The sequence below is a fragment of the Chiloscyllium punctatum genome, chromosome 24, assembly GCF_047496795.1.
Source record: "Chiloscyllium punctatum isolate Juve2018m chromosome 24, sChiPun1.3, whole genome shotgun sequence".
In the NCBI taxonomy this organism is placed as follows: domain Eukaryota; kingdom Metazoa; phylum Chordata; class Chondrichthyes; order Orectolobiformes; family Hemiscylliidae; genus Chiloscyllium; species Chiloscyllium punctatum.
In genome coordinates this window covers 39,838,676-39,860,635 of record NC_092762.1, presented here as the reverse complement: position 1 = coordinate 39,860,635, position 21,960 = coordinate 39,838,676, and the positions used below count along the sequence as shown (strand labels likewise).

At 44.6% G+C, this 21,960-nt stretch overlaps 1 protein-coding gene across 1 annotated transcript in view; it reads right to left on the bottom strand.

Moving 5' to 3' along the window:
- The window catches only part of tmem38a (transmembrane protein 38A), a 47,162-nt gene extending 38,375 nt beyond the window's left edge, over positions 1-8,787 (bottom strand). Inside the window, exon 1 of the mRNA XM_072593673.1 lies at positions 8,326-8,787. Coding sequence (XP_072449774.1) covers positions 8,326-8,449 — 124 coding nt within the window. The 5' untranslated portion in view covers positions 8,450-8,787. The remainder of the gene's footprint in view (positions 1-8,325) is intronic.
- Positions 8,788-21,960: the final 13,173 nt, after the last annotated feature.

Sequence of the window (21,960 nt, the reverse complement as noted above, 5' to 3'; positions counted from 1 at the left end):
GACATACATTTCACCAGAGGAGTGGTTCCTGTGGGGAGGCCTAGCCCTGGGACTGGGCCTCTGAAGATTGAATACCTGTGTGCTGGGAGGTGAGCACTTGCTGTATCCTGGAGTTTGGGTAAAGACCTTGCCTTCAGGAGTGGATCAATCTGACTAGCCTTCCTGTGGGAAGACTAACCTGCCTTGTGTACTGACTGACCCTCCCCAGGCCTGCTTTCCTCTAGGCTGGTCATGACCACTCCGCTCCCAGTTGCCCTGCATACTGACTACCTCTGCTAGCTTTTACGGACTAGCCCACTCTGGTCCACACCATTAATCCCCTGTTTATATTTCTTTTATTGAACAGTGTGAGTGAGTTAACTGCCCCTGTACTATGTTCCTGTGAGTGGGCCTGGTTTTCCCTGGCTGGGCCAGGACTCCATGGAGACTGAACACCTGTGGGGTGTGTATTTGCTACCTTTGGGAGTGGACTCTGCTCTTGGTTGTGAAGAACTGGAAGGGGCATGGGGTGGACTGAGCTGGAAGGTATGTAGGGGTGGGGTGCTTCAGTGGTTGGAAGGTGGGAGGGATGGGCTTTTTGAGTCTGTATTGTATGCACTTTTTTATGTAACTAGATTGACAGCAACATTTGTACATAAAAGGACACTGTCCTTTATGTGAAACTGGGATTTGAGGTTTGTCCTCCTCTCCCTGTAAATGGTTGAATGGTAGGGTTTGGGGCCTAGCTTTGCTCTCCCTTGTAAAATTGTGGCTGTATACAGCTGTAAATGTTTGTTTTTAAACTGATTTGTAATTTGTTTAAAATATTACAAACAGGGGAATGCCTGCTACTGCAGATTGTGGTGGTTCATGGACTCCCAGCCCAACTGCTTGTTCTGTGGTGCTCTGGAGTCTGAACCATGTATATGTTGGTGTGGGCATTTGCACTCTTGGTTTTCTTAAACTTTCTTCAGTTTATGGTTGCACTTCAGTCCTAGGCTCTTGATCTTTGGGCACCCTGTGCAGAGTGGGAAGGGTAGGTCTGAGGGCCTCCTTGTGGGTCTGCTCCTGGGCCTGGCCAAACTGGAGGGGGTTGTTATGGCCTATTGCTTGGCCCTCTTTCATGGGTTATTTTAGAGCCCAGGTGTCTCTGGAGAAGGAGCATGCAGTGTCCACTACTCCCTGGAGTAGTTCAGGGAGAGGTGGGTGCCACGGAGTGGAGTGTATTATTTCCCTATCAAATCTATTTTGATTTAATCCCTGCCCTCCCCTTTACTGTTGATCACACAGCATTCCCCTTTGTGAAGGGCTCTGCTTCTCTCTCTGGCCACTCGGGTGTTTCTTTTCTTTCTGGTGGTAGAAAGTGAATAAAGATTTGTACACCTGTTATCTTTCTCTCTCTGCCACACATACAAACATGGGTGCTGGGGGAAATATAAGCACTATCGCAGTTAGGTGGTAAGGGGGTAAAAAATTTTAAATATCCAGGAGATTGGAAAATAAACTGTTCAATAAAAATAGGGATTAATTGTGTGGACCAGAGTGGGCTAGTCAGTAAAAGCTACCTGAGGTAGTCAGTATGCAGGGCAACTAGGAGCTGAGTGGTCATGACCAGCCTAGAGGAAAGCAGGCCTGGGGAGGGTCTGTCTGTCAGTCAGACAGTACGCAAGGCAGGTTAGTCTTCCCACAGGAAGGCTAGTCAAGAACTATCTGATCAGTATGTTGTGGATGAGTTTCAGGGCTCTTATATTGGGTCTGAGGTATGCTGAAAGTGTTTTTTTTTGCTGGAAAAGCACAGCAGGTCAGGCAGCATCCAAAGAGCAGGAGAATTGACATTTTGGGCATGAGCCCTTCAGGAAACATCCTGAAGAAGGGCTCATGCCTGAAACGTCTATTCTCCTGTTCCTTGGATGCTGCCTGACCTTGCTGTGCTTTTCCAGCAACACACACTTTCAGCTGATCTCCAGCATCTGCAGTCCTCACTTTCTCCTCTGTATGCACTAATTTGATTGCACTGTCTTGTCTGTTTGTTACTGTTATCTTTGTGGTGAACAGAAGTGAGATTTGAGTTTTCTCATCTCCTCAACTGGTGAGGTTTGGCTTTGTTGCCCTTTCCCCTGTGTATAGTGTTATTGTGAACTGCTTTCTGTTTATTGTCAACTGTATTTTGTACTATTTAATAAAATTTTTAAAAAATAAATAAACAAGGGACTTAATCTCCTTTGGTCTCTGGCTGACTGGCCAGAGCCAGTGTATACTGTTGGTTTCTCTTTTAGGGGAGGGAACCTAATTCCTGAACTGGCTGATTCTAAACAACTGGTATGTTAACAGATCCTTTTTTTTTTTTTGAGGACTTATTTCTAAACTGACTGTTCTTCAATGTGTTTCAGGTATGTTTCAATTCTCAACAGGAAACTATTGCTTCACTGGCTGGTTACAGCCTGTTTCTCTCCTTTTACTTTGAGAAAAGGACTATACAGATTTTTGTGGCAGGGTTTAGCCCTTGCCCTCTGGATTTCTTTTGGTGATTGGAATGGGCCCCTGTGAGTCAACTGCACCTTGCCAGATGAACTGTTCCTCTGTGGGTAGGCCAGGCCCTCTGGGTGGACTAGACCTCTAAAGACTGAATACCTGTATGCTGGGAGGTGCACAGTTGCATCCTGGAGTGGACCATTCCCTGTGAGTTAACTGTAATTTTTTTTTAACAATAAACTGTTCTCGTGGATCTGGTTGTGGATAGACCAGGCCTGAGGTTGAATGCCTGTGTGCATTTGCTGTCTTCAGGGTGGGACTCTGCTTTTGGTTGTGGACTCTATTTCTGACAATGCACTCTGCCTTCAGTTGTGGACTGTTTCTGGCCATTGACTCTGCATTCTGGAGTGCACTCCATTCTGAGGAATGGACTTTGCATTCTGAAGAGAACTGTTTATGGTGATCGACTGTGTACCAGAAGGGACTCTGTCATCCTCAGTCTTGTCTATCCCTGGGCATGGTAGGCCACAGAGCTGGGAGGCTCCTAGGTCATCCTGAAAGCTGTTGATCCAAGATCCAGAGGATGGTTAGGCCATCCTGAAAAGTGGAAGGTGGGTAGGCCAGACTGAGCACTGGATTAGTGGTGCTGGAAGAGCACAGCAATTCAGGCAGCATCTAAGTAGCTTCGAAATCAATGTTTCGGGCAAAAGCCCTTCATCAGGAATAAAGGCAGTGAGCCTGGAGCGTCTCTCCAGCACCACTAATCCAGAATCTGGTTTCCAGCATCTGCAGTCATTGGTTTTTACCATACTGAGCACTGACTTCCTGAGAAGGTGTCAGAACAGCCAAGTGGCAGGCTGAAATCCATACAGTCTGTGGGCTGCCCTGTGCCTTTTCCCCAGGAAGGAGGATGAGTTGGTCTAGATGTGGCCCTGATGTCTCCGTGCAGCCCACAGGCTGGGTTGGTGCACTAGGGTGGGTGAGAGCCAATGGTATGTAGGGGCAAAAGAGCTGGAAGGCAGGTTGTCCTCAGCACTCACCACAAGGGTGGTTAGGGAAGCCAGAAGGTGCATAAACCATCCTGATTGCTGTTGTCCTGGGGTGGTGGGAGGGGTAGTGAAACAGATGGGCTGTCCTGGAACTGTGGTGGAGTTCAGTTGGATTGAGGCTTTAATGAGAATATTGGATGACTCATTAGATAGAAATGGTGTGCAAGATTATGGGAAAAAGGCAAACAAATTGGCACTAGGGAATAGCATGAAGGCAGAATGGCCTCACTGCACTAATTGTGAACAGTAAGTGCACAGACTCTGATAATTAGAACTGGGGGCAATTCAATATCATAAACATCTCCTTTTAGTATTTAACCTCAAGGGTTAGCTTCACTTCAAGGCAAACTTTCTTCAATGCCAAAGATCATAGTTGGGATTTAATGGAGGTAATAAGGGTCTGAGCCAGTGAGCGTTCAATATTAAGTGTCAGGCACTTAACTGGGCACAAGCAGATCCCTGAGAGCTGCATGGCTGATCAGAGGTGGGCAGCTGTGTAATTTTTAAGGAATGGTGATTTGTTAGTAATGGACTGCAAGGAGGTGGAGGATGACCCTTTCCTCCCCATCACCAATCACCATCCGATCATAGAACATAGAAGAATACAGCGCAGTACAGGCCCTTCGGCCCTCGATGTTGCGCCGATCAAAGCCCACCTAACCTACACTAACCCACTATCCTCCATATCATCTTGGAATCCAACAAGCAACTGCACCAGAGGTCTTGCATGGTGTTGCCTCACCTGCTACTGGGTTCATTGCTGACTGAAGAACCTCAACTGGTGGTGGTATGTGCAGGCCTTACATTGGCCTTCCTAGCCCAGCTGATGGCACCTGCAATCCTTATGTCCAATTACATGCTTTCCCTCCATTAAATCCACCTTGGGAAGGGCATTATGCAATGTCCTGTGAATTCCAAACCCACTTCAGATTTAAGCACATAATCTAATACAGTGCTGAGGAAATGCTGAAGAACCATCTTTCAAATCATACACTAAACAACAGTTTTGTTAGTCCTTGCAAATGGAAGCAGAGTGTATGGTGCTATTTGAACTCAATGGCGATATCCAAATTTAATAAAGTATATCGACTGGGCATTTATTACTTCAGTGTTTGTTGGATCTTGTGCACACTTTGGCTACTGAGTTTGTTGAAAGTGAGATGCAATATAAATACAACATAAATACAACTCCTTTCTCATTTTAAAAATACAATTCACCTCAATGTTTCTAAGCTGCTCGGTTCCTGAACTGTGGGGTATCACAAAGACACCCCTCATCAGCTTAGTAATCAAATGTTATGACCACCTGTAGCAACTGACTATGCAGCAGCCTTCTGTAAGATCACTACCCATCTCCCAAGTACACTTTCCCATCCACCTTCAGCCACCATCTCAAAATTATTTTTCATTTCCAGCTCAAACAATTCAAAAGCTGTTCCATTGCAATGATTTCAAACACTAAGTTAGATTTTGAAAGCATTGACTCATTCCTTGATGCTTTAACACTGAAGATTGGCTCTGGTGACAGTGAATCCTATTTGTACATATCTAAATATCAGGCTGGGGTTGAAATCACATTGTTATAAGAATTCAGTTTTGACCCACAGTTATAACAAATTATTTCAACTGTTGGTCTGACAGTGTAGAACATTATAGGTCTGAGAAAATGAACACAAACCATGGTCTATGCTCTGTAATCTCAATACACTACGGGGTTTGACCTCTTGTAAATTATACCAAGAGATTCTTACTAGAGCCCATGTCTTGCTATAACTGACAGGAGTGGAGTGGAGATTTAGATGGGTGTAACTTAAGATGTGGCAAAGTAGGTAGAGTTTGGACTGGAACCATCTTCTCTAACATTAAGAAAGACAATACAAGGTATACTTGAAAGCCAATGCTGCTGGGCAAAGATGCAAACAATGTTTGAAAGAAACAGACAATTGGTAAGATTATGCAAGTGTGCAGCCAACTCAGTTTTCAGAAATCAGCATGTGGGGAAAGAGACTAAGGAAATGTCCTCCAATGTGCGTTTGCTTCTCAGTCTTATAATGAGACAAAAATGAGACTTGTCTGAGAAAAGAATGGATCGTAATACCAATATAGTGCAATTTATAGAATCAATATCATTGCATACCCAACTATTCTTTTAAGTAGATTGTATTGAAATATACAAGGCTGTTTGAGACTAGGTTAGGCCATTTAAATGGTTGCATTTGGGAGGCAGTAGTAATATGGCTTGGGTTAAGACAGAGGAAACATGAACTAATGGACACAGGTCTATTTTATGGTGTGAGGTGAGGCCATTGGTTGATGCTGCTAACATGTTTTCCTCAGGTTTGTCACCCAAATGAAAATAGCTAAAGGAAGTACCTTGTCACAATCACTTTCTCCTTTTTTATAAGGAGAAATATAGAGGATCATTCGCCCCAATACATCTCCACTGCCTTTTCAGACCCCCATCCCTGCTTTTTGCTTGTCCTTTATTCTCTAGTACCTGCTTGACTGTTTTTTGCAATTATTTCAGGAATCTATTTCCACCACCTCCTTTGGATAGGGCATCCTGGACCTAACAAGCAGAAAGTTTAGAGTAGCACACTGCCTGTGTTACTTGACCAGTAGTCCAGAGTTCTGCACTAATAATCTGAGGACATAAGTTCAAATTTTACCACAGTAACTCAAATTTAAACTCCAATAAATCTGGAATTAAACATTATAAAAAAATTAGTTTTGGGATGGAATTTGCCATTGTTACCTGCTCTCTACAGAAGTCCAGACTTGTTGTTGGCTCTGAAATGGCTTAATATTCAGTGATTTCAATTCATGCTAGCCTTACCAATGATATCCACATCAATTGAGTAATTTTAAAAACCAAGTCTCAATGAAAAATGTTTGCTCATCTCCTGATCTGATCATTCTTCAAACATTGAATCCCAGTAAGGACCTGCTTGACAGATGCAATATTGTTTCTTTAAAGTTTCAGTGAAAATCATATCTTAAACTTCTATGCACAGGAGAACAGTCCTAACCTTTCCAATGCCTCTGCACATTAAATGCCCCTCATCCTGGTCTATATCTTTTCTATTCCCTTTACATCTTTCTTGAAATCTGGTGCTCAAAGTTATCCATAATACTCCAGTGAGGCTTTAGCTACTGTTTTACATTTGAGCAAAATGGCTTGGCCTATATGTTCTGTCCCTTTATTTACAAACTCAGGATAATCAAAATGGCATTGATTATTTATCAACTGGCCCGACCACCTTTTTGTAAATGGACATCAATGTCATTGAAACAGGCAGTGCAGCAGAGGCCCTCTGGCCCATCAAGTCTGTACTGCCAAAACTATACTACTACCTAGACTAGTCTCAATTTCCCACCTCTATCTATCTCCAAGGTTTCCCCAAAGTGAAGGCAGAACCCCAAGTGGGATTATGAGATGACCCAAGCTCAGAGGCAGTAATGGCCACAACATAGATCTGATCAAGTTCCAACAGTTGTGCTCCCAATTCAACAAGCTCCTTACTCTCTGTGACTTTTCCCCAGCCCCATTTTCACATTTCCCTCTGAGGGGTTGGGTGCAATGATTTTTAAGCTTTGAAATGGGTCACACTGGGACAACATTTGGGAAACATTACTGCTATAACTTGTCAAATGTAAGCCACACTAGCTTTTTGTATTTGCCCTCCCAATCTCTATCATTTCACACTTCAAGGATAAAAGAGTTGACAAATAACACAATGTCTCTAAGTGTTGAAGATAAAGACAGAAGACTTGAACGATACTGCATTTTTGATGATGGGCCATGTTCTCAGACATGGAGATATGAAATAACAAGAATGAGAAGCTTTGATCATGCTTCCATTGGCACTACCCCCTTTGAGCAGATTGTCTATTTTCCCTCTCAGTTAGAGCATGACACAGGCACATTTAGCACTTGGATGGCACCTGTCCAGATCAGGGAATTTCAGGCCTTTTTACATCAACAGTGTTATTCTTTGATCAGCAAATGTTTCAATTGATTTGTTGTTTAATGACTGCCCTTCCCCAGGCTTATTACAACATTCTGTCTTTGATCAGCAACATTCATGGAGCATTAAGATTTATTTTTTTCTTTCAAATCCTGATATTATTTGCTTTATTTCCCTTTTTTGGTTTTCTTCCAATTGGAAACTATTCGGTAAGGAGATAGATGCGAAGGTCAAGCTCCCCTATCTATATTAAGAATAACTATGTAGCCTCGTTGCTTCTACTGGGGATTGATAGTTACAATCCAGACAGCTGCAGCTATTCTCGGCTAATTCTATTTGGACTCTTTCCTCCTGCCACATCAGAAGATTCCTGTAGATTCTCACCATCCCCAACTGTGTCATAAATGCCCCATCCAACGGCAGTTTGATTCCAATTTTAAGAAAGAAATTGGGTGAAGGAAAAGACAATTTAAAAAAAAATTCTAACAGCAGCTCTCGCTGTAGATGGAGCTGAATCCCATTCACGATGTGGAAACGGAATCCGTGCAAGACACGACTCAGTGTCTCTGGCCAGCGTCCTGCAGTTTTTTGGGATCACTGCTCTTGTTCCCCTGAAGTTATTTTAATCAACAACAATGTAAATAGAACAGAGTCATACCTTTTGAGGCCCATCGTTTTCTGGTTCACGTGAAAACGCCCCTTGCAGTGACAAACCGGTTAAAACACAGCAAATCCCATGCATTCACAGCGCTCTAAACGATGCTCAAACCGCGAAAATAAAACATTTGTGCCATCACCAAAACTGAATACAGTACGCACTGCCCTCAGTTACAGCAATCAGAGTGAAATGTACAGACCTGGTTCGTATTTTAGGTAGAGAATGGACACGATGTAATAAGCCAGGTCAAACAGCGGGAACATGGACATCTTAGAAAAATAAAGAGCGATTTCGCTCAGGTTCAATACCGCCAGGATATCCATAACTGAAGAAGTTCGGTGTTTGCAGCTCCTGCGTGTGATTCCGATAGCTGCTTCGACCCAATACCTCGGAGTCTCGTCTCCAGTTCCTGGTCTCTGATGTCTCTCTATCTCTATCTATCTCTCTCTCTCTTTCTCTGTCTATATCTATCTATCTGCCTTTCCCCAGCCACGGTTGACAGTGTAACTGCCCCCAACCCTACCCCTGGCCCTTCCTCAGCTATCACAAATAACCCCTTGACGTCAGGAACACAGCACACAATTGCACAGCCAACGTCTGATCCAAGCCAATCAGGGACTGAGTGTAACTGCAACAGAAATAAACATGACATACACAGAGCCCTAAAAAGGCAGAGGAAGCAGTGATCAGGTATAGCCTAGTCAATATGCAAACCTTCACTGAAGGCAAATACTTCCACGCACTCCTGCTTGGCCTGTTGTTGGAGGGAAAAAAAGGGGTGCGAATTTTGGAGGGTCACGAGGGGAGGATGCGAGCCTGAGGCTCCAGAAATTCTCTGATCACAAATTTTGAACCCGAATTCAATATGCACGTTTTGTTAAACAGAAGCGAGATGCCGCAGATCATGGAAACTTGAAACTAAAACACAACAGATAACACTGCAAATGTTCAGCAGCTCAGGCAGCGTCCCTGGCGAGAGACTCGGAACTGCTGCTAAATGCGGCAGTGACTTTTCAGAGCAGGACTCCTGTGAGATCGGGGCGTTAACCGAACCCCGGAAGAGGAGGGGGGAAAGCCTCGCCCACCTGCAGATAAACCTGTACGGACAAGTTTAAAAACACAAGAACACACACTTAATAGTCACACAGCACGGAAACAGACCCTTCGGCCCACATGGTTCATTCCGACCTGGTTTCCTAAACTGAACTAATCCTATATACTGTCCTTGCGTTTGGCTCACGTCCCCTGTAAACCTTTCCTGTCCATGGACCTGTCCAAAGACTTTAAATGTGGTGGTTGTAGCCATCTGTACCACTTTGCACTTTCTGACATTAGACTTTCCTCCCTAGTAACTACAGTGCAGAAGGTTTTCAGTATTTTTCTACTGCATCAAATGAAACACAGCTCCTCTCTTTATAACAGAAAATGTAATTTGTATTTCAATGGGCCTGTCATATCCTCAAGAATATCACGGCCAATGAATTGGAGAAGCCCGTGTTGGACTGGGGTGTACAAAGTTAAAAATTACGTAACACAGGTTATAGTCCAACAGGTTTATTTGGAAACACTAGCTTTCAGAGCGCTGCTCCTTCATCAGGTGGTTGTGGAGTGTAAGGTCATAAGACACACAATTTATTGCAAAAGTTTAGTGTGATGTAACTGAAATTATATATTGAAAAAGACCTGGATTGTTTGTTAAGCCTCTCATTTTTTTAGAATGAACATGTTGGTTTCAGTTCTTTCATATGTAAATTGCAGAACTTTTTAAAGTTATATTCTCAAGTGAACTTTAACAACTGGTGCCATGTCAGCCCCGATAATGCATTGAAGGTATGAGGTGCCCTGTGTGAGACTGTCTGTGCCACAATGTTCAGACTGATTCTAATCTAAAAAATGGGTTTAAAGAACCTTACATGGATTGATGCAGTTTTTGAGCAAAATAAAATGTAATTCTGCAAGTACAAATTCACCCCACAAAGTTATATGTATATGTGTGCATGTGGATGTATGTGTATTGGGTGGGGTATTATGAGTGTCTGTGAGAGAGTGTGTGAGTGTGAGTGTAAAGAGGTAAAGGGGGCACAGTGGTAGTCTGGCGCACTGACCTCTACACCGCTGAAGCCAAATGCCAACCTCTTCCTACTGCCCCCTCGACCATGACCCCACTCCCCCCCATCACCAAACTATCATCTCCCAGACCATACAGAACCTCATCACCTCAGGAGATCTCCCACCCACAGCTTCCAACCTCATAGTCCGGGAACTCCGCACTGCCCGGTTCTACCTCCTTCCCAAGATCCACAAGCCTGACCACCCTGGCCGACCCATTATCTCAGCAGCTCCTGCCCCACTGAACTCATCTCTACCTACCTCGACATTGTCCTATCCCCCCTAGTCCAGAAACTCCCCACATATGTTCAAGACACCACCCACGCCCTCCACCTCCTCCAAGACTTCCGTTTCCCTGGCCCCCAACACCTCACCTTCAGCATGGATATCCAATCCCTCTAAACCTCCATCCGCCATGACCAGGGCCTCCAAGCCCTCCGTTTTTTCCTCTCCAGACGTCCCCAACAGTACCCTTCCACTGACACTCTCATTTGTTTGGCCGAACTGGTCCTCACCCTTAACAATTTCTCCTTTGAATCCTCCCACTTCTTCCAGACCAAAGGGGTAGCCATGGGCACCCGTATGGGCCCCAGCTATGCCTGTCTCTTTGTTGGCTATGTAGAACAGTTGATCTTCCGTAATTACACCGGCACCACTCCCCACCTCTTCCTCCGCTACATTGATGACTGCATTGGCGCCACCTCGTGCTCCCGCGAGGAGGATGAGCAATTCATCAATTTCACCAACACATTCCACCCTGACCTTAAATTTACCTGGACCATCTCTGACACCTCCCTCCCCTTTCTGGACCTCTCCATCTCCATTAGTGACGACCGACTTGACACTGACATTTTTTACAAACCCACCAACTCCCACAGCTACCTGGATTACACCTCTTCCCACCCTATCTCTTGCAAAAATACCATCCCGTATTCTCAATTTCTCCACCTCTGCCGTATCTGCTCCCAGGAGGACCAGTTCCACCATAGAACACACCAGATGGCCTCCTTCTTTAGAGATCGCAATTTCCCTTCCCACGTGGTTAAAGATGCCCTCCAACGCATCTCGTCCACATCCCGCACCTCCGCCCTCAGACGTCACCCCTCCAACCGTAACAAGGACAGAACGCCCCTGGTGCTCACCTTCCATCCTACAAACCTTCGCATAAACCAAATCATCCGCCGACATTTCCGCCACCTTCAAAAAGACCCCACCACCAGGGATATATTTCCCTCCCCACCCCTTTCCACCTTCCGCAAAGACCGTTCCCTCTGTGACTACCTGGTCAGGTCCACACCCCCCTATGACCCATCCTCCCATTCTGGCACTTTCCCCTGCCACCGCAGGAACTGTAAAACCTGTGCCCACACCTCCTCCCTCACCTCTATCCAAGGCCCTAAAGGATCATTCCACATCCATCAAAGTTTTACCTGCACATCCTCTAATATCATTTATTGTATCCGTTGCTCCCCTTGTGGTCTCCTCTACATTGGGAAGACTGGGCGCCTCCTAGCAGAGCGCTTTAGGGAAAATCTCCGAGACACCCGCACCAATCAACCAAACCGCCCCGTGGCCCAACATTTCAACTCCCCCTCCCACTCTGCCGAGGACATGGAGGTCCTGGGCCTCCTTCACCGCCTCTCCCTCACCACCAGACGCCTGGAGGAAGAAAGCCTCATCTTCCGCCTCGGAACACTTCAACCCCAGGGCATCAATGTGGACTTCAACAGTTTCCTCATTTCCCCTTCCCCCACCTCATCCTAGTTTCAAACTTCTAGTTCAGCACTGTCCCCTTGACTTGTCCGGACTTGTCCGACCTGCCTAGCTCATTTTCCACCTATCCACTCCACCCTCCCCTCCCTGACCTATCACCTTCATCTCCTCCCCCACTCACCCATTGTACTCTGTGCTACTCTCTCCCCACCCCCACCCTCCTCTAGCTTATCTCTCCATGCTTCAGACTCACTACCTTTATTCCTGATGAAGGGCTTTTGCCCGAAACGTCGATTTCGCTGCTCGTTGGATGCTGCCTGAACTGCTGTGCTCTTCCAGCACCACTAATCCAGAATTTGTTTTCCAGCATCTGCAGTTATTGTTTTTACCTCGTAAAGAGGTATAAGTCTGTGAGAGGGTGCATGTGTGCATGTGATTGTGGGAGTGTATGTGTGAGAGAGGGTCTGCGTGAGTTTATGTGTCTGTAGGAGTGTGTGTGTCTGTCTGTAGGAGTATGTGATTGTGCGTCTGTGTGTGTGCATGTGTGTGTGTAGTGCAGCGGGTCACCTGTAGTGTGACATGAACTCATGGTCCTGGTTGAGAGGATCCCCATTAGTACTGAACTTGGCTATCAGCCTCTGCTTGCCACTTTGCGTTGTTGCCTGTCCCGAAGTATGCCTTGGAGGACAGTCACCCAAAGGTCGAATGTCCCAGACCGCTGAAGTGTTCTCTGACTGGGAGGGAACACGCCTGTCTGTTGATTGTTGTGTGGTGCCCATTCATCTGTTGTCGTAGCCTGTGCTTGGTCTCGCCAATGTACCATGCCTCAGGGCATCCTTGCCTGCAGCACATGAGATAGACAATGTTGGCTGAGTCACATGAGTACCTGCCATGTACATTAGACAATAGACAATAGGTGCAGGAGTAGGCCACTCTGCCCTTCGAGCCTGCACCACCATTCAATATGATCATGGCTGATCATCCTTAATCAGTATCCTGTTCCTGCCTTTTCTCCATAACCCTTGATTCCACTATCCTTGAGAGCTCTATCCAACTCTTTCTTAAATGAATCCAGAGACTGGGCCTCCACTGCCCTCTGGGGCAGAGCATTCCACACAGCCACCACTCTCTGGGTGAAGAAGTTTCTCCTCATCTCTGTCCTAAATGGTCTACCCCGTATTTTTAAGCTGTGTCCTCTGGTTCGGCACTCACCCATCAGCAGAAACATGTTTCCAGCCTCCAGAGTATCCAATGGTGGGAAGTGTCCCCACGCATAATGGTGGTTATCCATGTCAACACTCTGACATGTCTTGCAGCATCTACCGTGACAGGGTTGTATGGAGTTGTCCTGAAAGCCAGGCAGTTTGCTCGAACAGTGATCTATTTGAGGTTTGGTGGTTGTTTGGTGGAGGCATGGCGAGGGTCTTGGCAAAGTGCTTATCCTCATTGATAATGTGCTGCGAAGAACATGGCGTAACTTTTTCGACTCCGGGAAGTACTGGAAAACGAAGGGTACCCTGTCGGTTGCAGCGCATGTCTGTCTCCTGAGGAGGTCATTACAGTTTCACACAAAACTTCTTCTCTATGCAGGACCTCCAATCAATTCTATACACCAGGTACATTGATGACATTTTCTTCCTCTGGACCCATGGTGACGAGTCACTGAAACAATTACACAGGGATATCAATGGGTTTCATCCCACCATCAAACTCATCATGGACTACTCTCTACTATCTGTCTCATTTTTGGATACATGCATCTCCATCAAGGATGGGTACCTCAGCACCTCATGCCACCACAAACCCACAGATAACCTCACGATGCAACACTTCACTAGCGTCCACCTGAAACATATTAAAATAAAACTGAAATATCAAGTGTATGGAGATCTAAAATAAAACAGGAAGTGCTGGACAAGCTCAACAGCATCTGTGAAAAGAGAAACTACCCTTCAGTCCAACCCGTCCATGCCGACCAGATATCCCAACCCAATCTAGTCCCACCTCCTAGCACCTGCCCCATATCCCTCCAAACCCTTCCCATTCATATACCATCCAGATGCCTTTTCATTGGTGCAATTGTACCAGCCTCCACCACTTCCCATGGCAGCTCATTCCATACACGTACTACCCTCTGAGTGAAAAAGTTGCCTCTTAGGTCTCTTTTATATCTTTCCCTTTTCACCCTAAACCTATGCCCTCTAGTTCTGGACTCCCCCAGCCCAGGGAAAAGACTTTGTCTATTTATCCTATCCATACCCCTCATGATTTTATAAACCTCTATAAGGTCACCCCTCAGCCTCCGATGCTCCAGGGAAAACAGCCCCAGCCTGTTCAACCTCTCCCCATAACTCAAATCCTCCAACCCTGGCAACGTTATTGTCAATTTTTTCTGAACCCTTTCAAGTTTCACAACATCTTTCCGATAGGAAGGAGGCCAGAATTGCATGCAATATTTCAACGGTGGCCTAACCAATGTCCTGTACAACCGCAACATGACCTAACTCAATACTCTGACCAATAAGGGAAAGCATACCAAATGCCAGTGCAGTCACAATGGGCCGAATAGGTTCCTGCGCTGAAATAATTCTGTGAACTCATGTTGAAGATGCTGAACTCAATGTTTGGTCCAGAAGGTTGTGGAAGCAGTTTGAAATTGAAAATGAGTTGCTGTTCCACAATCTTGCAGTGGACTTCACTGTCCTCGGCCTCTGACAGAAATATGATGGTGGTGAATTGAAAACGGCAAGTGACCAGAAGATTGGGAAGTGGATAAAGAGTGGAAGCGAAAAATAAGCAGCAGGTCAGGCAGCATCAGATGAGAAGGGGAGTCGATGCAAGAAGATTGGGATCATGCTTGCAGGCAGAGTGAAAATGTTCTGCAAAACAGTAAACCAGTCTGTGTTTGGCCTCTCCAATGTACAGGAGTTCACATTGTCAGCATATTTTAAGGAAGTGCGAGTAAAACACCTAGAAGGAACATTTAGGGCCTCGAACACCCGGAGGTGGTGGACGTGGATGATCTTTTGAATAGAGAGGCTGGTGGAGAGAAGGTGAGGTAAGGTGAATCCTATTCTGGTTCTGAAGGAGAAGGAGTAGGGGCAGAAGTGCAAGGAATGGGTCAGACCTGAGCCATGCCAGTTCTATGATGGGTGGTGTGCATGGCTGGTGGGGGGATTATCATTGGTTGAGAAAAAAGAAGACAAGTTAATATCACAGCTATTAATGATAGTATCAACTGGGAGATGAAATTTAATCTTTACAGGAGGCAGGGTGTGAAATGGTGCAGCTATGGTAACTGTGGGAGCTAGTGGGTTTGGAATGTATATTTACGAAATGGCCTATCTCTGGAATGGAGGCAGAGAAGTCAGAGAAAAGAAGGGAAGAGACAGAGATGGACAGTGAAAATGAGACAAAGGTTAGAAGAACAATTGATCAATTTTTCTTTTCCGGACAAAGACCAGAAAGTGACACCAAGTCAAGTCGTCCATGTTATTTCACCTACAACTCCTGACATCCTGCTTCCTGTAGCAGCTTAATTTCATTTTCCTCGTGTCTCCTTCACTGTTACATCTGTTCCAGTGATGTTACCTTTCATAATGATTATGATATGTCATCGTTTCCTCTTAGGTGAGGATTTTCTCTCACTTCTCTGCAGTTCTGTCCTCACTCCTTCTCCTCTCTCCCAGGACCAATGTAGATTTTCTCTTTCCTCACTTTCCACACTCCACTAGTCTCTTTTTTTTCAAAAGATCGACCTCTGCTGTTTTTGCTCCATCGAGAGGGATGCCCCCACCCGAGCATGTCTTCACACCCTGCCCATGTCTTCAGGGTCCATTCCTCCCTCACTCCCAACACCTCATATTCCCTTCCCACAACCCCTTCCTGTGAAATCTCAGGATGTAAAACATTTGCCCTTTTACCTCCTCCCTCCCCATTGTCTGAGGCTCAGCCACTTCTTTCAATGATTTACTTCTTTCAATCTAGTCTACTATGTTTGCTGCTTACAATGCAGTCTCCTGTACACTGCACAGACCAGAACACCAGCCTTGGTAACAGGTTTGTAGAATGACTCCACTCAGCCTGTAAGAATGGCCTCAATCTCCCAGTTTCCTGCTGTTTCAATGCACCATCTTGCTGTTTCGTCACATTTCTGTCCTCAGTCTGCTCCAATGAAGTCCAGAACTACATGGAGGAACAGCACCATATTTTCAACGTTGGTACTTTACAACCTTCCGGATGAACCTCTTTATTTGTTCACAGGATGTGTTACCACAGAGTCAACTTTACTGCTGTGGATTTGGAGTCACTTGTAGGCTTGATCAGGTAAGGATGACAGATCTCCTTCCCTGAAGTACATTAGTGAACCAAGTGGGTTTTTACAAAATTGATTAATAGTTTTATGTATTTTTCAGGCTAGCTTTCCATTCCAGATTTTTATTGAATTCAAATTTCACATCAGCCTTGTTGGTTTAACAAATTCAGGTTATGAACAGTGGCCTGCATTTTCATGCTTTAGTTTCTCCATAGTGCTCTATCCTGCTTTTGTGTTTCAGTTGGAGCTGACCTTTAACCTACCATTATCTACTGTGACTTCACTGTGACCATTACCATTCAATCACACCTTTGATCTCTGGTCTCCACTAATCTCTAACTTTTCCCTGACTTTCCTTTTGGGAGAAAGTGAGTACTGCAGATGCTAGAGATCAGAGTTGAGAGTGTGGTGCCGGAAAAGCACAGCAGGTCAGGCAGTATCCGAGGAGCAGGAGAATTGACGTTTCGGACATAAACTCTTCATCAGGAATGACTTTCCTTTGTCAAGTCCTGTCCAACTTCCCCTTTCAAGAGCAGAAAACCCATCACATTTCCCGCTTCAGTTCTGAAGAAGTCATATTGGACTTAAAATGTCTCCTCAGATGCTGCCAGACCTGCTGATTTTCTCCAGCGCCTTCTGGTTGTATTCTTGTAAAAGACCAGACTGCTCAGAGATTTGTCCAGGAGATTAATCTGTACCACTGCAATTCTGAAGGGTTTCCACCTCAAGGTGCAATTTACTTACTAACTGCACTGAGATGAGAAGAGAATTTTATTATTTTAGGTGCGTTGAGAGTGACTGCTCTTGGCATCCAAGGAGCTCTAGCAAAACTGGAATCAATGGGAATCAGAGGGTTAGCTCTCCCCTGGTTAGAGTCAGATCCAGCACAAAGGAAGATGCTTGTTTGAGGTCAGTCATCTCAGCTCCAGGATATCTCTGCAGGGGTATCTCAGGGTGGTGTCCTACACCTAAACGTCTTCAGCTGTTTCACCAATGATCTTTGCTCCATCATAAGATCAGAATTGGAGATGTTCGCTGATGACTGCACAATGTTCCGCACCATTCACAACTCCTCAGATACTGAAGCAGTCCATGGTCAAACGCAACAAGATTTGGACAATGATGTTCTGGGGTTGACATTACTGACTTGCAACAACCACAACCATCTTCTTTTGTGCCAGGTATGTCTCCAATCAGCAGATGTTTGATTCCTTTCCTGAGGTTTCACGCATTAGATGCAATTCGCACACACCAACCTCTGCAAACAGTTAAAGCTTATTAAAGCTTGTACAAGCTAGGTGACCCCTCTGACATACTTCACTGGTCATGAGAAGTCGAATCAAAAATGAGGCCCTGAACAAAGAAAACACATCCCCTTTATACAGGTCAGTTGGTAATGCTTACAGGTACTCTGGCCACTCTCCCTCATGACCACATGTCACCCTAGGTACAATGGTCAGATGAGATCATGTAAATGTAAATGTCCTAACCCTGGGGAATCGTTATGCAGTTGATTTCCTGAATCCGTGATTCCCCAAGCTAATGTAGGTGTGATACGTCCTAGCTTCGGGGCGGCCCTGCAAACGAATTCTGGCTCCGCTACTTCCCCAGACAATGTAGGTGTGATATGCTTCAGTATCAGGGATGTTCCCGCAAGCGAACCTGATTGACTGGGGGATGGCTATGAAAGTATTTCTGAACGGAAGGGACTGAATGAGAGTTTAATTTGATAATAGAAGGAGAATAGTAGTAAATGACTGCCTAAATGAAGTGGAAGTCACCCACATTCCTGCATGAATGTCGTCTCCACCCCCTTCCAGAATGTTCAGCTTCTGGAGGAAGACAGTACAATTTAACTCTTTAATATTATATTAATGTCTAGAGGAAATAGTCCAATTTAATCCTTTAACGTTACACAGAGTGCTCTTTCCCTGATTCCCATTGACTCCAGTTTGGTGCCATATTCATTCAAATACTGTGTTTACCTTATTATCTACATGTAATCTGTATTGCCAAATCAGAAATACCTTTACAAGCTGCTAATTTTGAAATATATTTGTTATAAATTCAGATTCTTGTTACTTCAGATACAGTTTGCTATTAATCAATCAACTGAAGAAAAAGACCAAAGATTCCATCATTGTTTGTAAGACCATAGAAACAGCCATTCAAGTCTGCTCCACCACTCAATGGAATCATGGCTGATTTGATAATCTCAAGTCCAGTTTCTTGCCTTATCCCCACAATCCTTAATTCCCCTACTGATGAAAAATCTCTCTATCTCAGCCTTGAACATACTTAATGACTCCTGACTCTCAGATTATACTGCCTGGTCCTAGACTCTCCCACAAGGGAAAACAATCTCCTAGTATCTACCCTGGCAAGTCCCCAAAGAATTAGAGTCATAGTGTCAAATTTAACAGAAACAGAAAGTCTGGAGAACATCAGAAAATCTGACAGCATCTGTGGAAAGCAAGCTGGGTTAGCATTTCGAGCCCTAAGAATATTTTGTTTCAATTTCCTTCAAATCTCCAATGTGTACAAATCCAACGTACTCAACTTTTCCCCTTCAATAATCCCTTGATATCTGGGATCAACCAAATGAACCTTTTATGGGCTACCTCCAATGCCAGTATGTTTCCACTAGATGAGGGAGTTCCTGAACAGGTTGTTACAGAATGCGCATTGGTCATTTCAAACTGGAATAAGGAGATATTCCTTCACACAGAGGGTGGTCAGCCTGTGGAATTCCCTGCCACACAAGACTATAGAGGTGAAATCACTAATTTTCTTCTAAATTCATTCATGAAATGAGTGTTACTAACTTGGCCAACATTTATTCCCTATCCCTAGTTGCCCTCGAGAAGGTAATGATGAGCTGCCTTCTCAAACAGCTACAGTCCATATGCTGTAGGTCGACCCACAATGCTACTATGGAGGGAAATTACAGCTTTTGACCCACTGACACTGATGGAGCAGCAATCTATTTCCAAGTCAGAATGGTGAATAGCTTGGAGGGGAACTTGAAGGTGGTGGTGTTGTCATACATCCGCTGCCTTTGTCATTCTCGAGAATAGTGGTCAAGGTTTGGACGGTGCTGTCTAAGGATCCCTCGTGAATTTTTGCCACTACTGAGCATCAGGAGTGTAGAGAGTGGATGTGTGGCCAATCAAATGGGCTGCTTTGTCCTGAAAGGTAACAAGCTTCTCGAGAATTGTTGGAGCTCATCCAGACAAGTGGGGAGTATTCCATCACACTCATTACTCGTGCCTTGTGGATGGTGGACAGGGTTTGGCCATTCGAGAGGTGATTTACTCACTGAAATATTTCTAGTCTCTGACCTCTTTTGGACACTGTGTTTATATTGTTAATGAATATATACTTTGAAAAAAAACATTGATTCCTTAAGGCTAAAGATGAGGGTTCAGAAAAGATTTACAAGGATGTTGCCATGGTTGGAAGATTTGAACTACAGGGAGAGGCTGAACAGGCTGGGACTGTTTTTCCTGGAGTGTCGTAGGCTGAGGGGTGACCTTATAGAGGTTTACAAAATTATGAGGGGCATGGATAGGGTGAATAGGCAGAGTCTTTTCCCTGGGGTCGGGAATCCAGAACTAGAGGGCATAGGTTTAGGGTGAGAGGAGAAAGATAAAAAGAGACCTAAGAGGCAACTTTTTCACACAGAGGGTGGAACATGTATGGAATGAGCTGCCAGAGGAAGTAGTGGAGGCTGGTACAATTGCAACATTTAAAAGGCATTTGGATGGTTATATGAATAGGAAGAGTTTGGAGGATATGGGCTGGGTGCTGGTAGGAGGGACTAGATTGGGTTGGGATATCTGGTCGGCATGGACGGGTTGGACCGAAGGGTCTGTTTCCATGCTGTACATCTCTATGACTCTATGACATGCATTATCTGCCACTGTTTCAGATCTCCAGCACTGTAAATACAGCAGCATTTTACACCAGTGCTTCCACTGTGACCCGATTTCGAAACTTGAAAATTGTAGCCACACTTTGGTAGAAAATGTCAGAGTGGGTGGCATTCACTGTGAAAGCAGGGGGTCTTCTTTGGGACAAGGAGCACAACCATTATGGCTTGTTCAGGGCTTCATGGTTAGAGAAAAAAAAACTGCAGATGCTAGAATCTAGACAGGTAAGGAGGCTGGAAGAACACAGTAAGCCAGGCAGCAATTACTGCTGTAGAGTTCACAACCCCAAAACGTCAGCTTTAAAATTGGGAAACAATGTTTTAGTGTTTATTATATTATTCTCTAGATGAAAAGGTGTTACTTGAAGCTCAGATATTTCTGCAATGGAAGCTCCTCGAATCTATTTTTTGCAGAATATTTGATGATCAGCAGCCACTGAAAGATACTCAAGTTTACAAAACTATGGAGAAGAGATCGGCAACTCAAATTCAGTTTAACTGTTGTTAATTTGGGAGAATTTTGCACAATTTATATTTACAGATTTTCATTGTATGACTTATTGACATGAAAAAAATTAGAATTTTCTTGAAAATTTTATAATTTTTTTTTCTTTTAGAGTCAGAGTCATAGAGATGTACTGTATAGAAACAGACCCTTCGGTTCAACTCATCCATGCCAACCAGATAACCTAAACTGATTAGTCCAATTTGCTAGCATTTGGCCTGTATCCCTCTAAATCCTTCTGTTTGGAAAGGCAAGGACTGATTACAGATAGTCAACATTGCTTTGTGTATGAGAGATCATGTCTCACTAAGTTGATTGAGTTTTTTGAAGAAGTAATGAGAGGACTGATGAGAGCACTGTGAGGTCCTGCATTTTGGAAAGGCAAATCAGGGCAGGACATATGGTAAGGTCCTGGGGGGTATTGCTGAACAGAGACTTTGGTCTGCATGTTCATAGTTCCTTGAAAGGAGAGTCGAATATAGACAGGATAGTGAAAAAAGCATTTGGTATGCTTGCCTTTATTGACCAGTGCATTGAGTGTAGGATTAGGGAGGTCATGCTGCAGGTGTACAGGACATTGGTTAGTCCAATTTTGGCGTATTGCGTTCAATTCTGGTCTCCCTGCCAGAAGAAAGACATTATGAAACTTGAAAGAGTTCAGAAATGATTTACAAGGATGTTGGAGGGGTAGACAAGGACTTTTTTCCTGAAGGCGTAGATTTAAGGTGAGGGGGGAAAGTTGGACTGGAGGGTCTGTTTCCGTTGTGTACAGCTCTATGACTCTTTTCATATACCCATCCAGATACCTTTTAAATGTTGTTGTTGAAACGGTCTCTACCACCTCCCCCGGCATTCCAGACACACACCACCCTCTGCATGAAAAGGTTGCCCTTTTGGTCCTTTTTACGTTTTTCCCTTTGCATCTTAAATCTATGCCATCCAGTTTTGGACTCCAGTGCCCTGGGAAAATACTTTGGCTATTCACCCTATCATGCACTTCATGATTTTATAAACCTCCACCTCAGTCTCCAACGCTCCAGGGAAAACAGCCCCAGCCTGTTCAGCATCTCCCTATAGCTCAAACCCTCCAACCCTGGCAACATCCTTGTAAATCTTTTCTGAACCCTTTCAGGTTTCACAACGTCTTTCCTACAGCAGGGAGACCAGACTTGAATACAGTATTCCAAAAGTGACATAACCAGTGTCATGAAAAGATTCTAGATTAGAGTGGTGCTGGAAAAGCACAGCAGGCCAGTCAGCA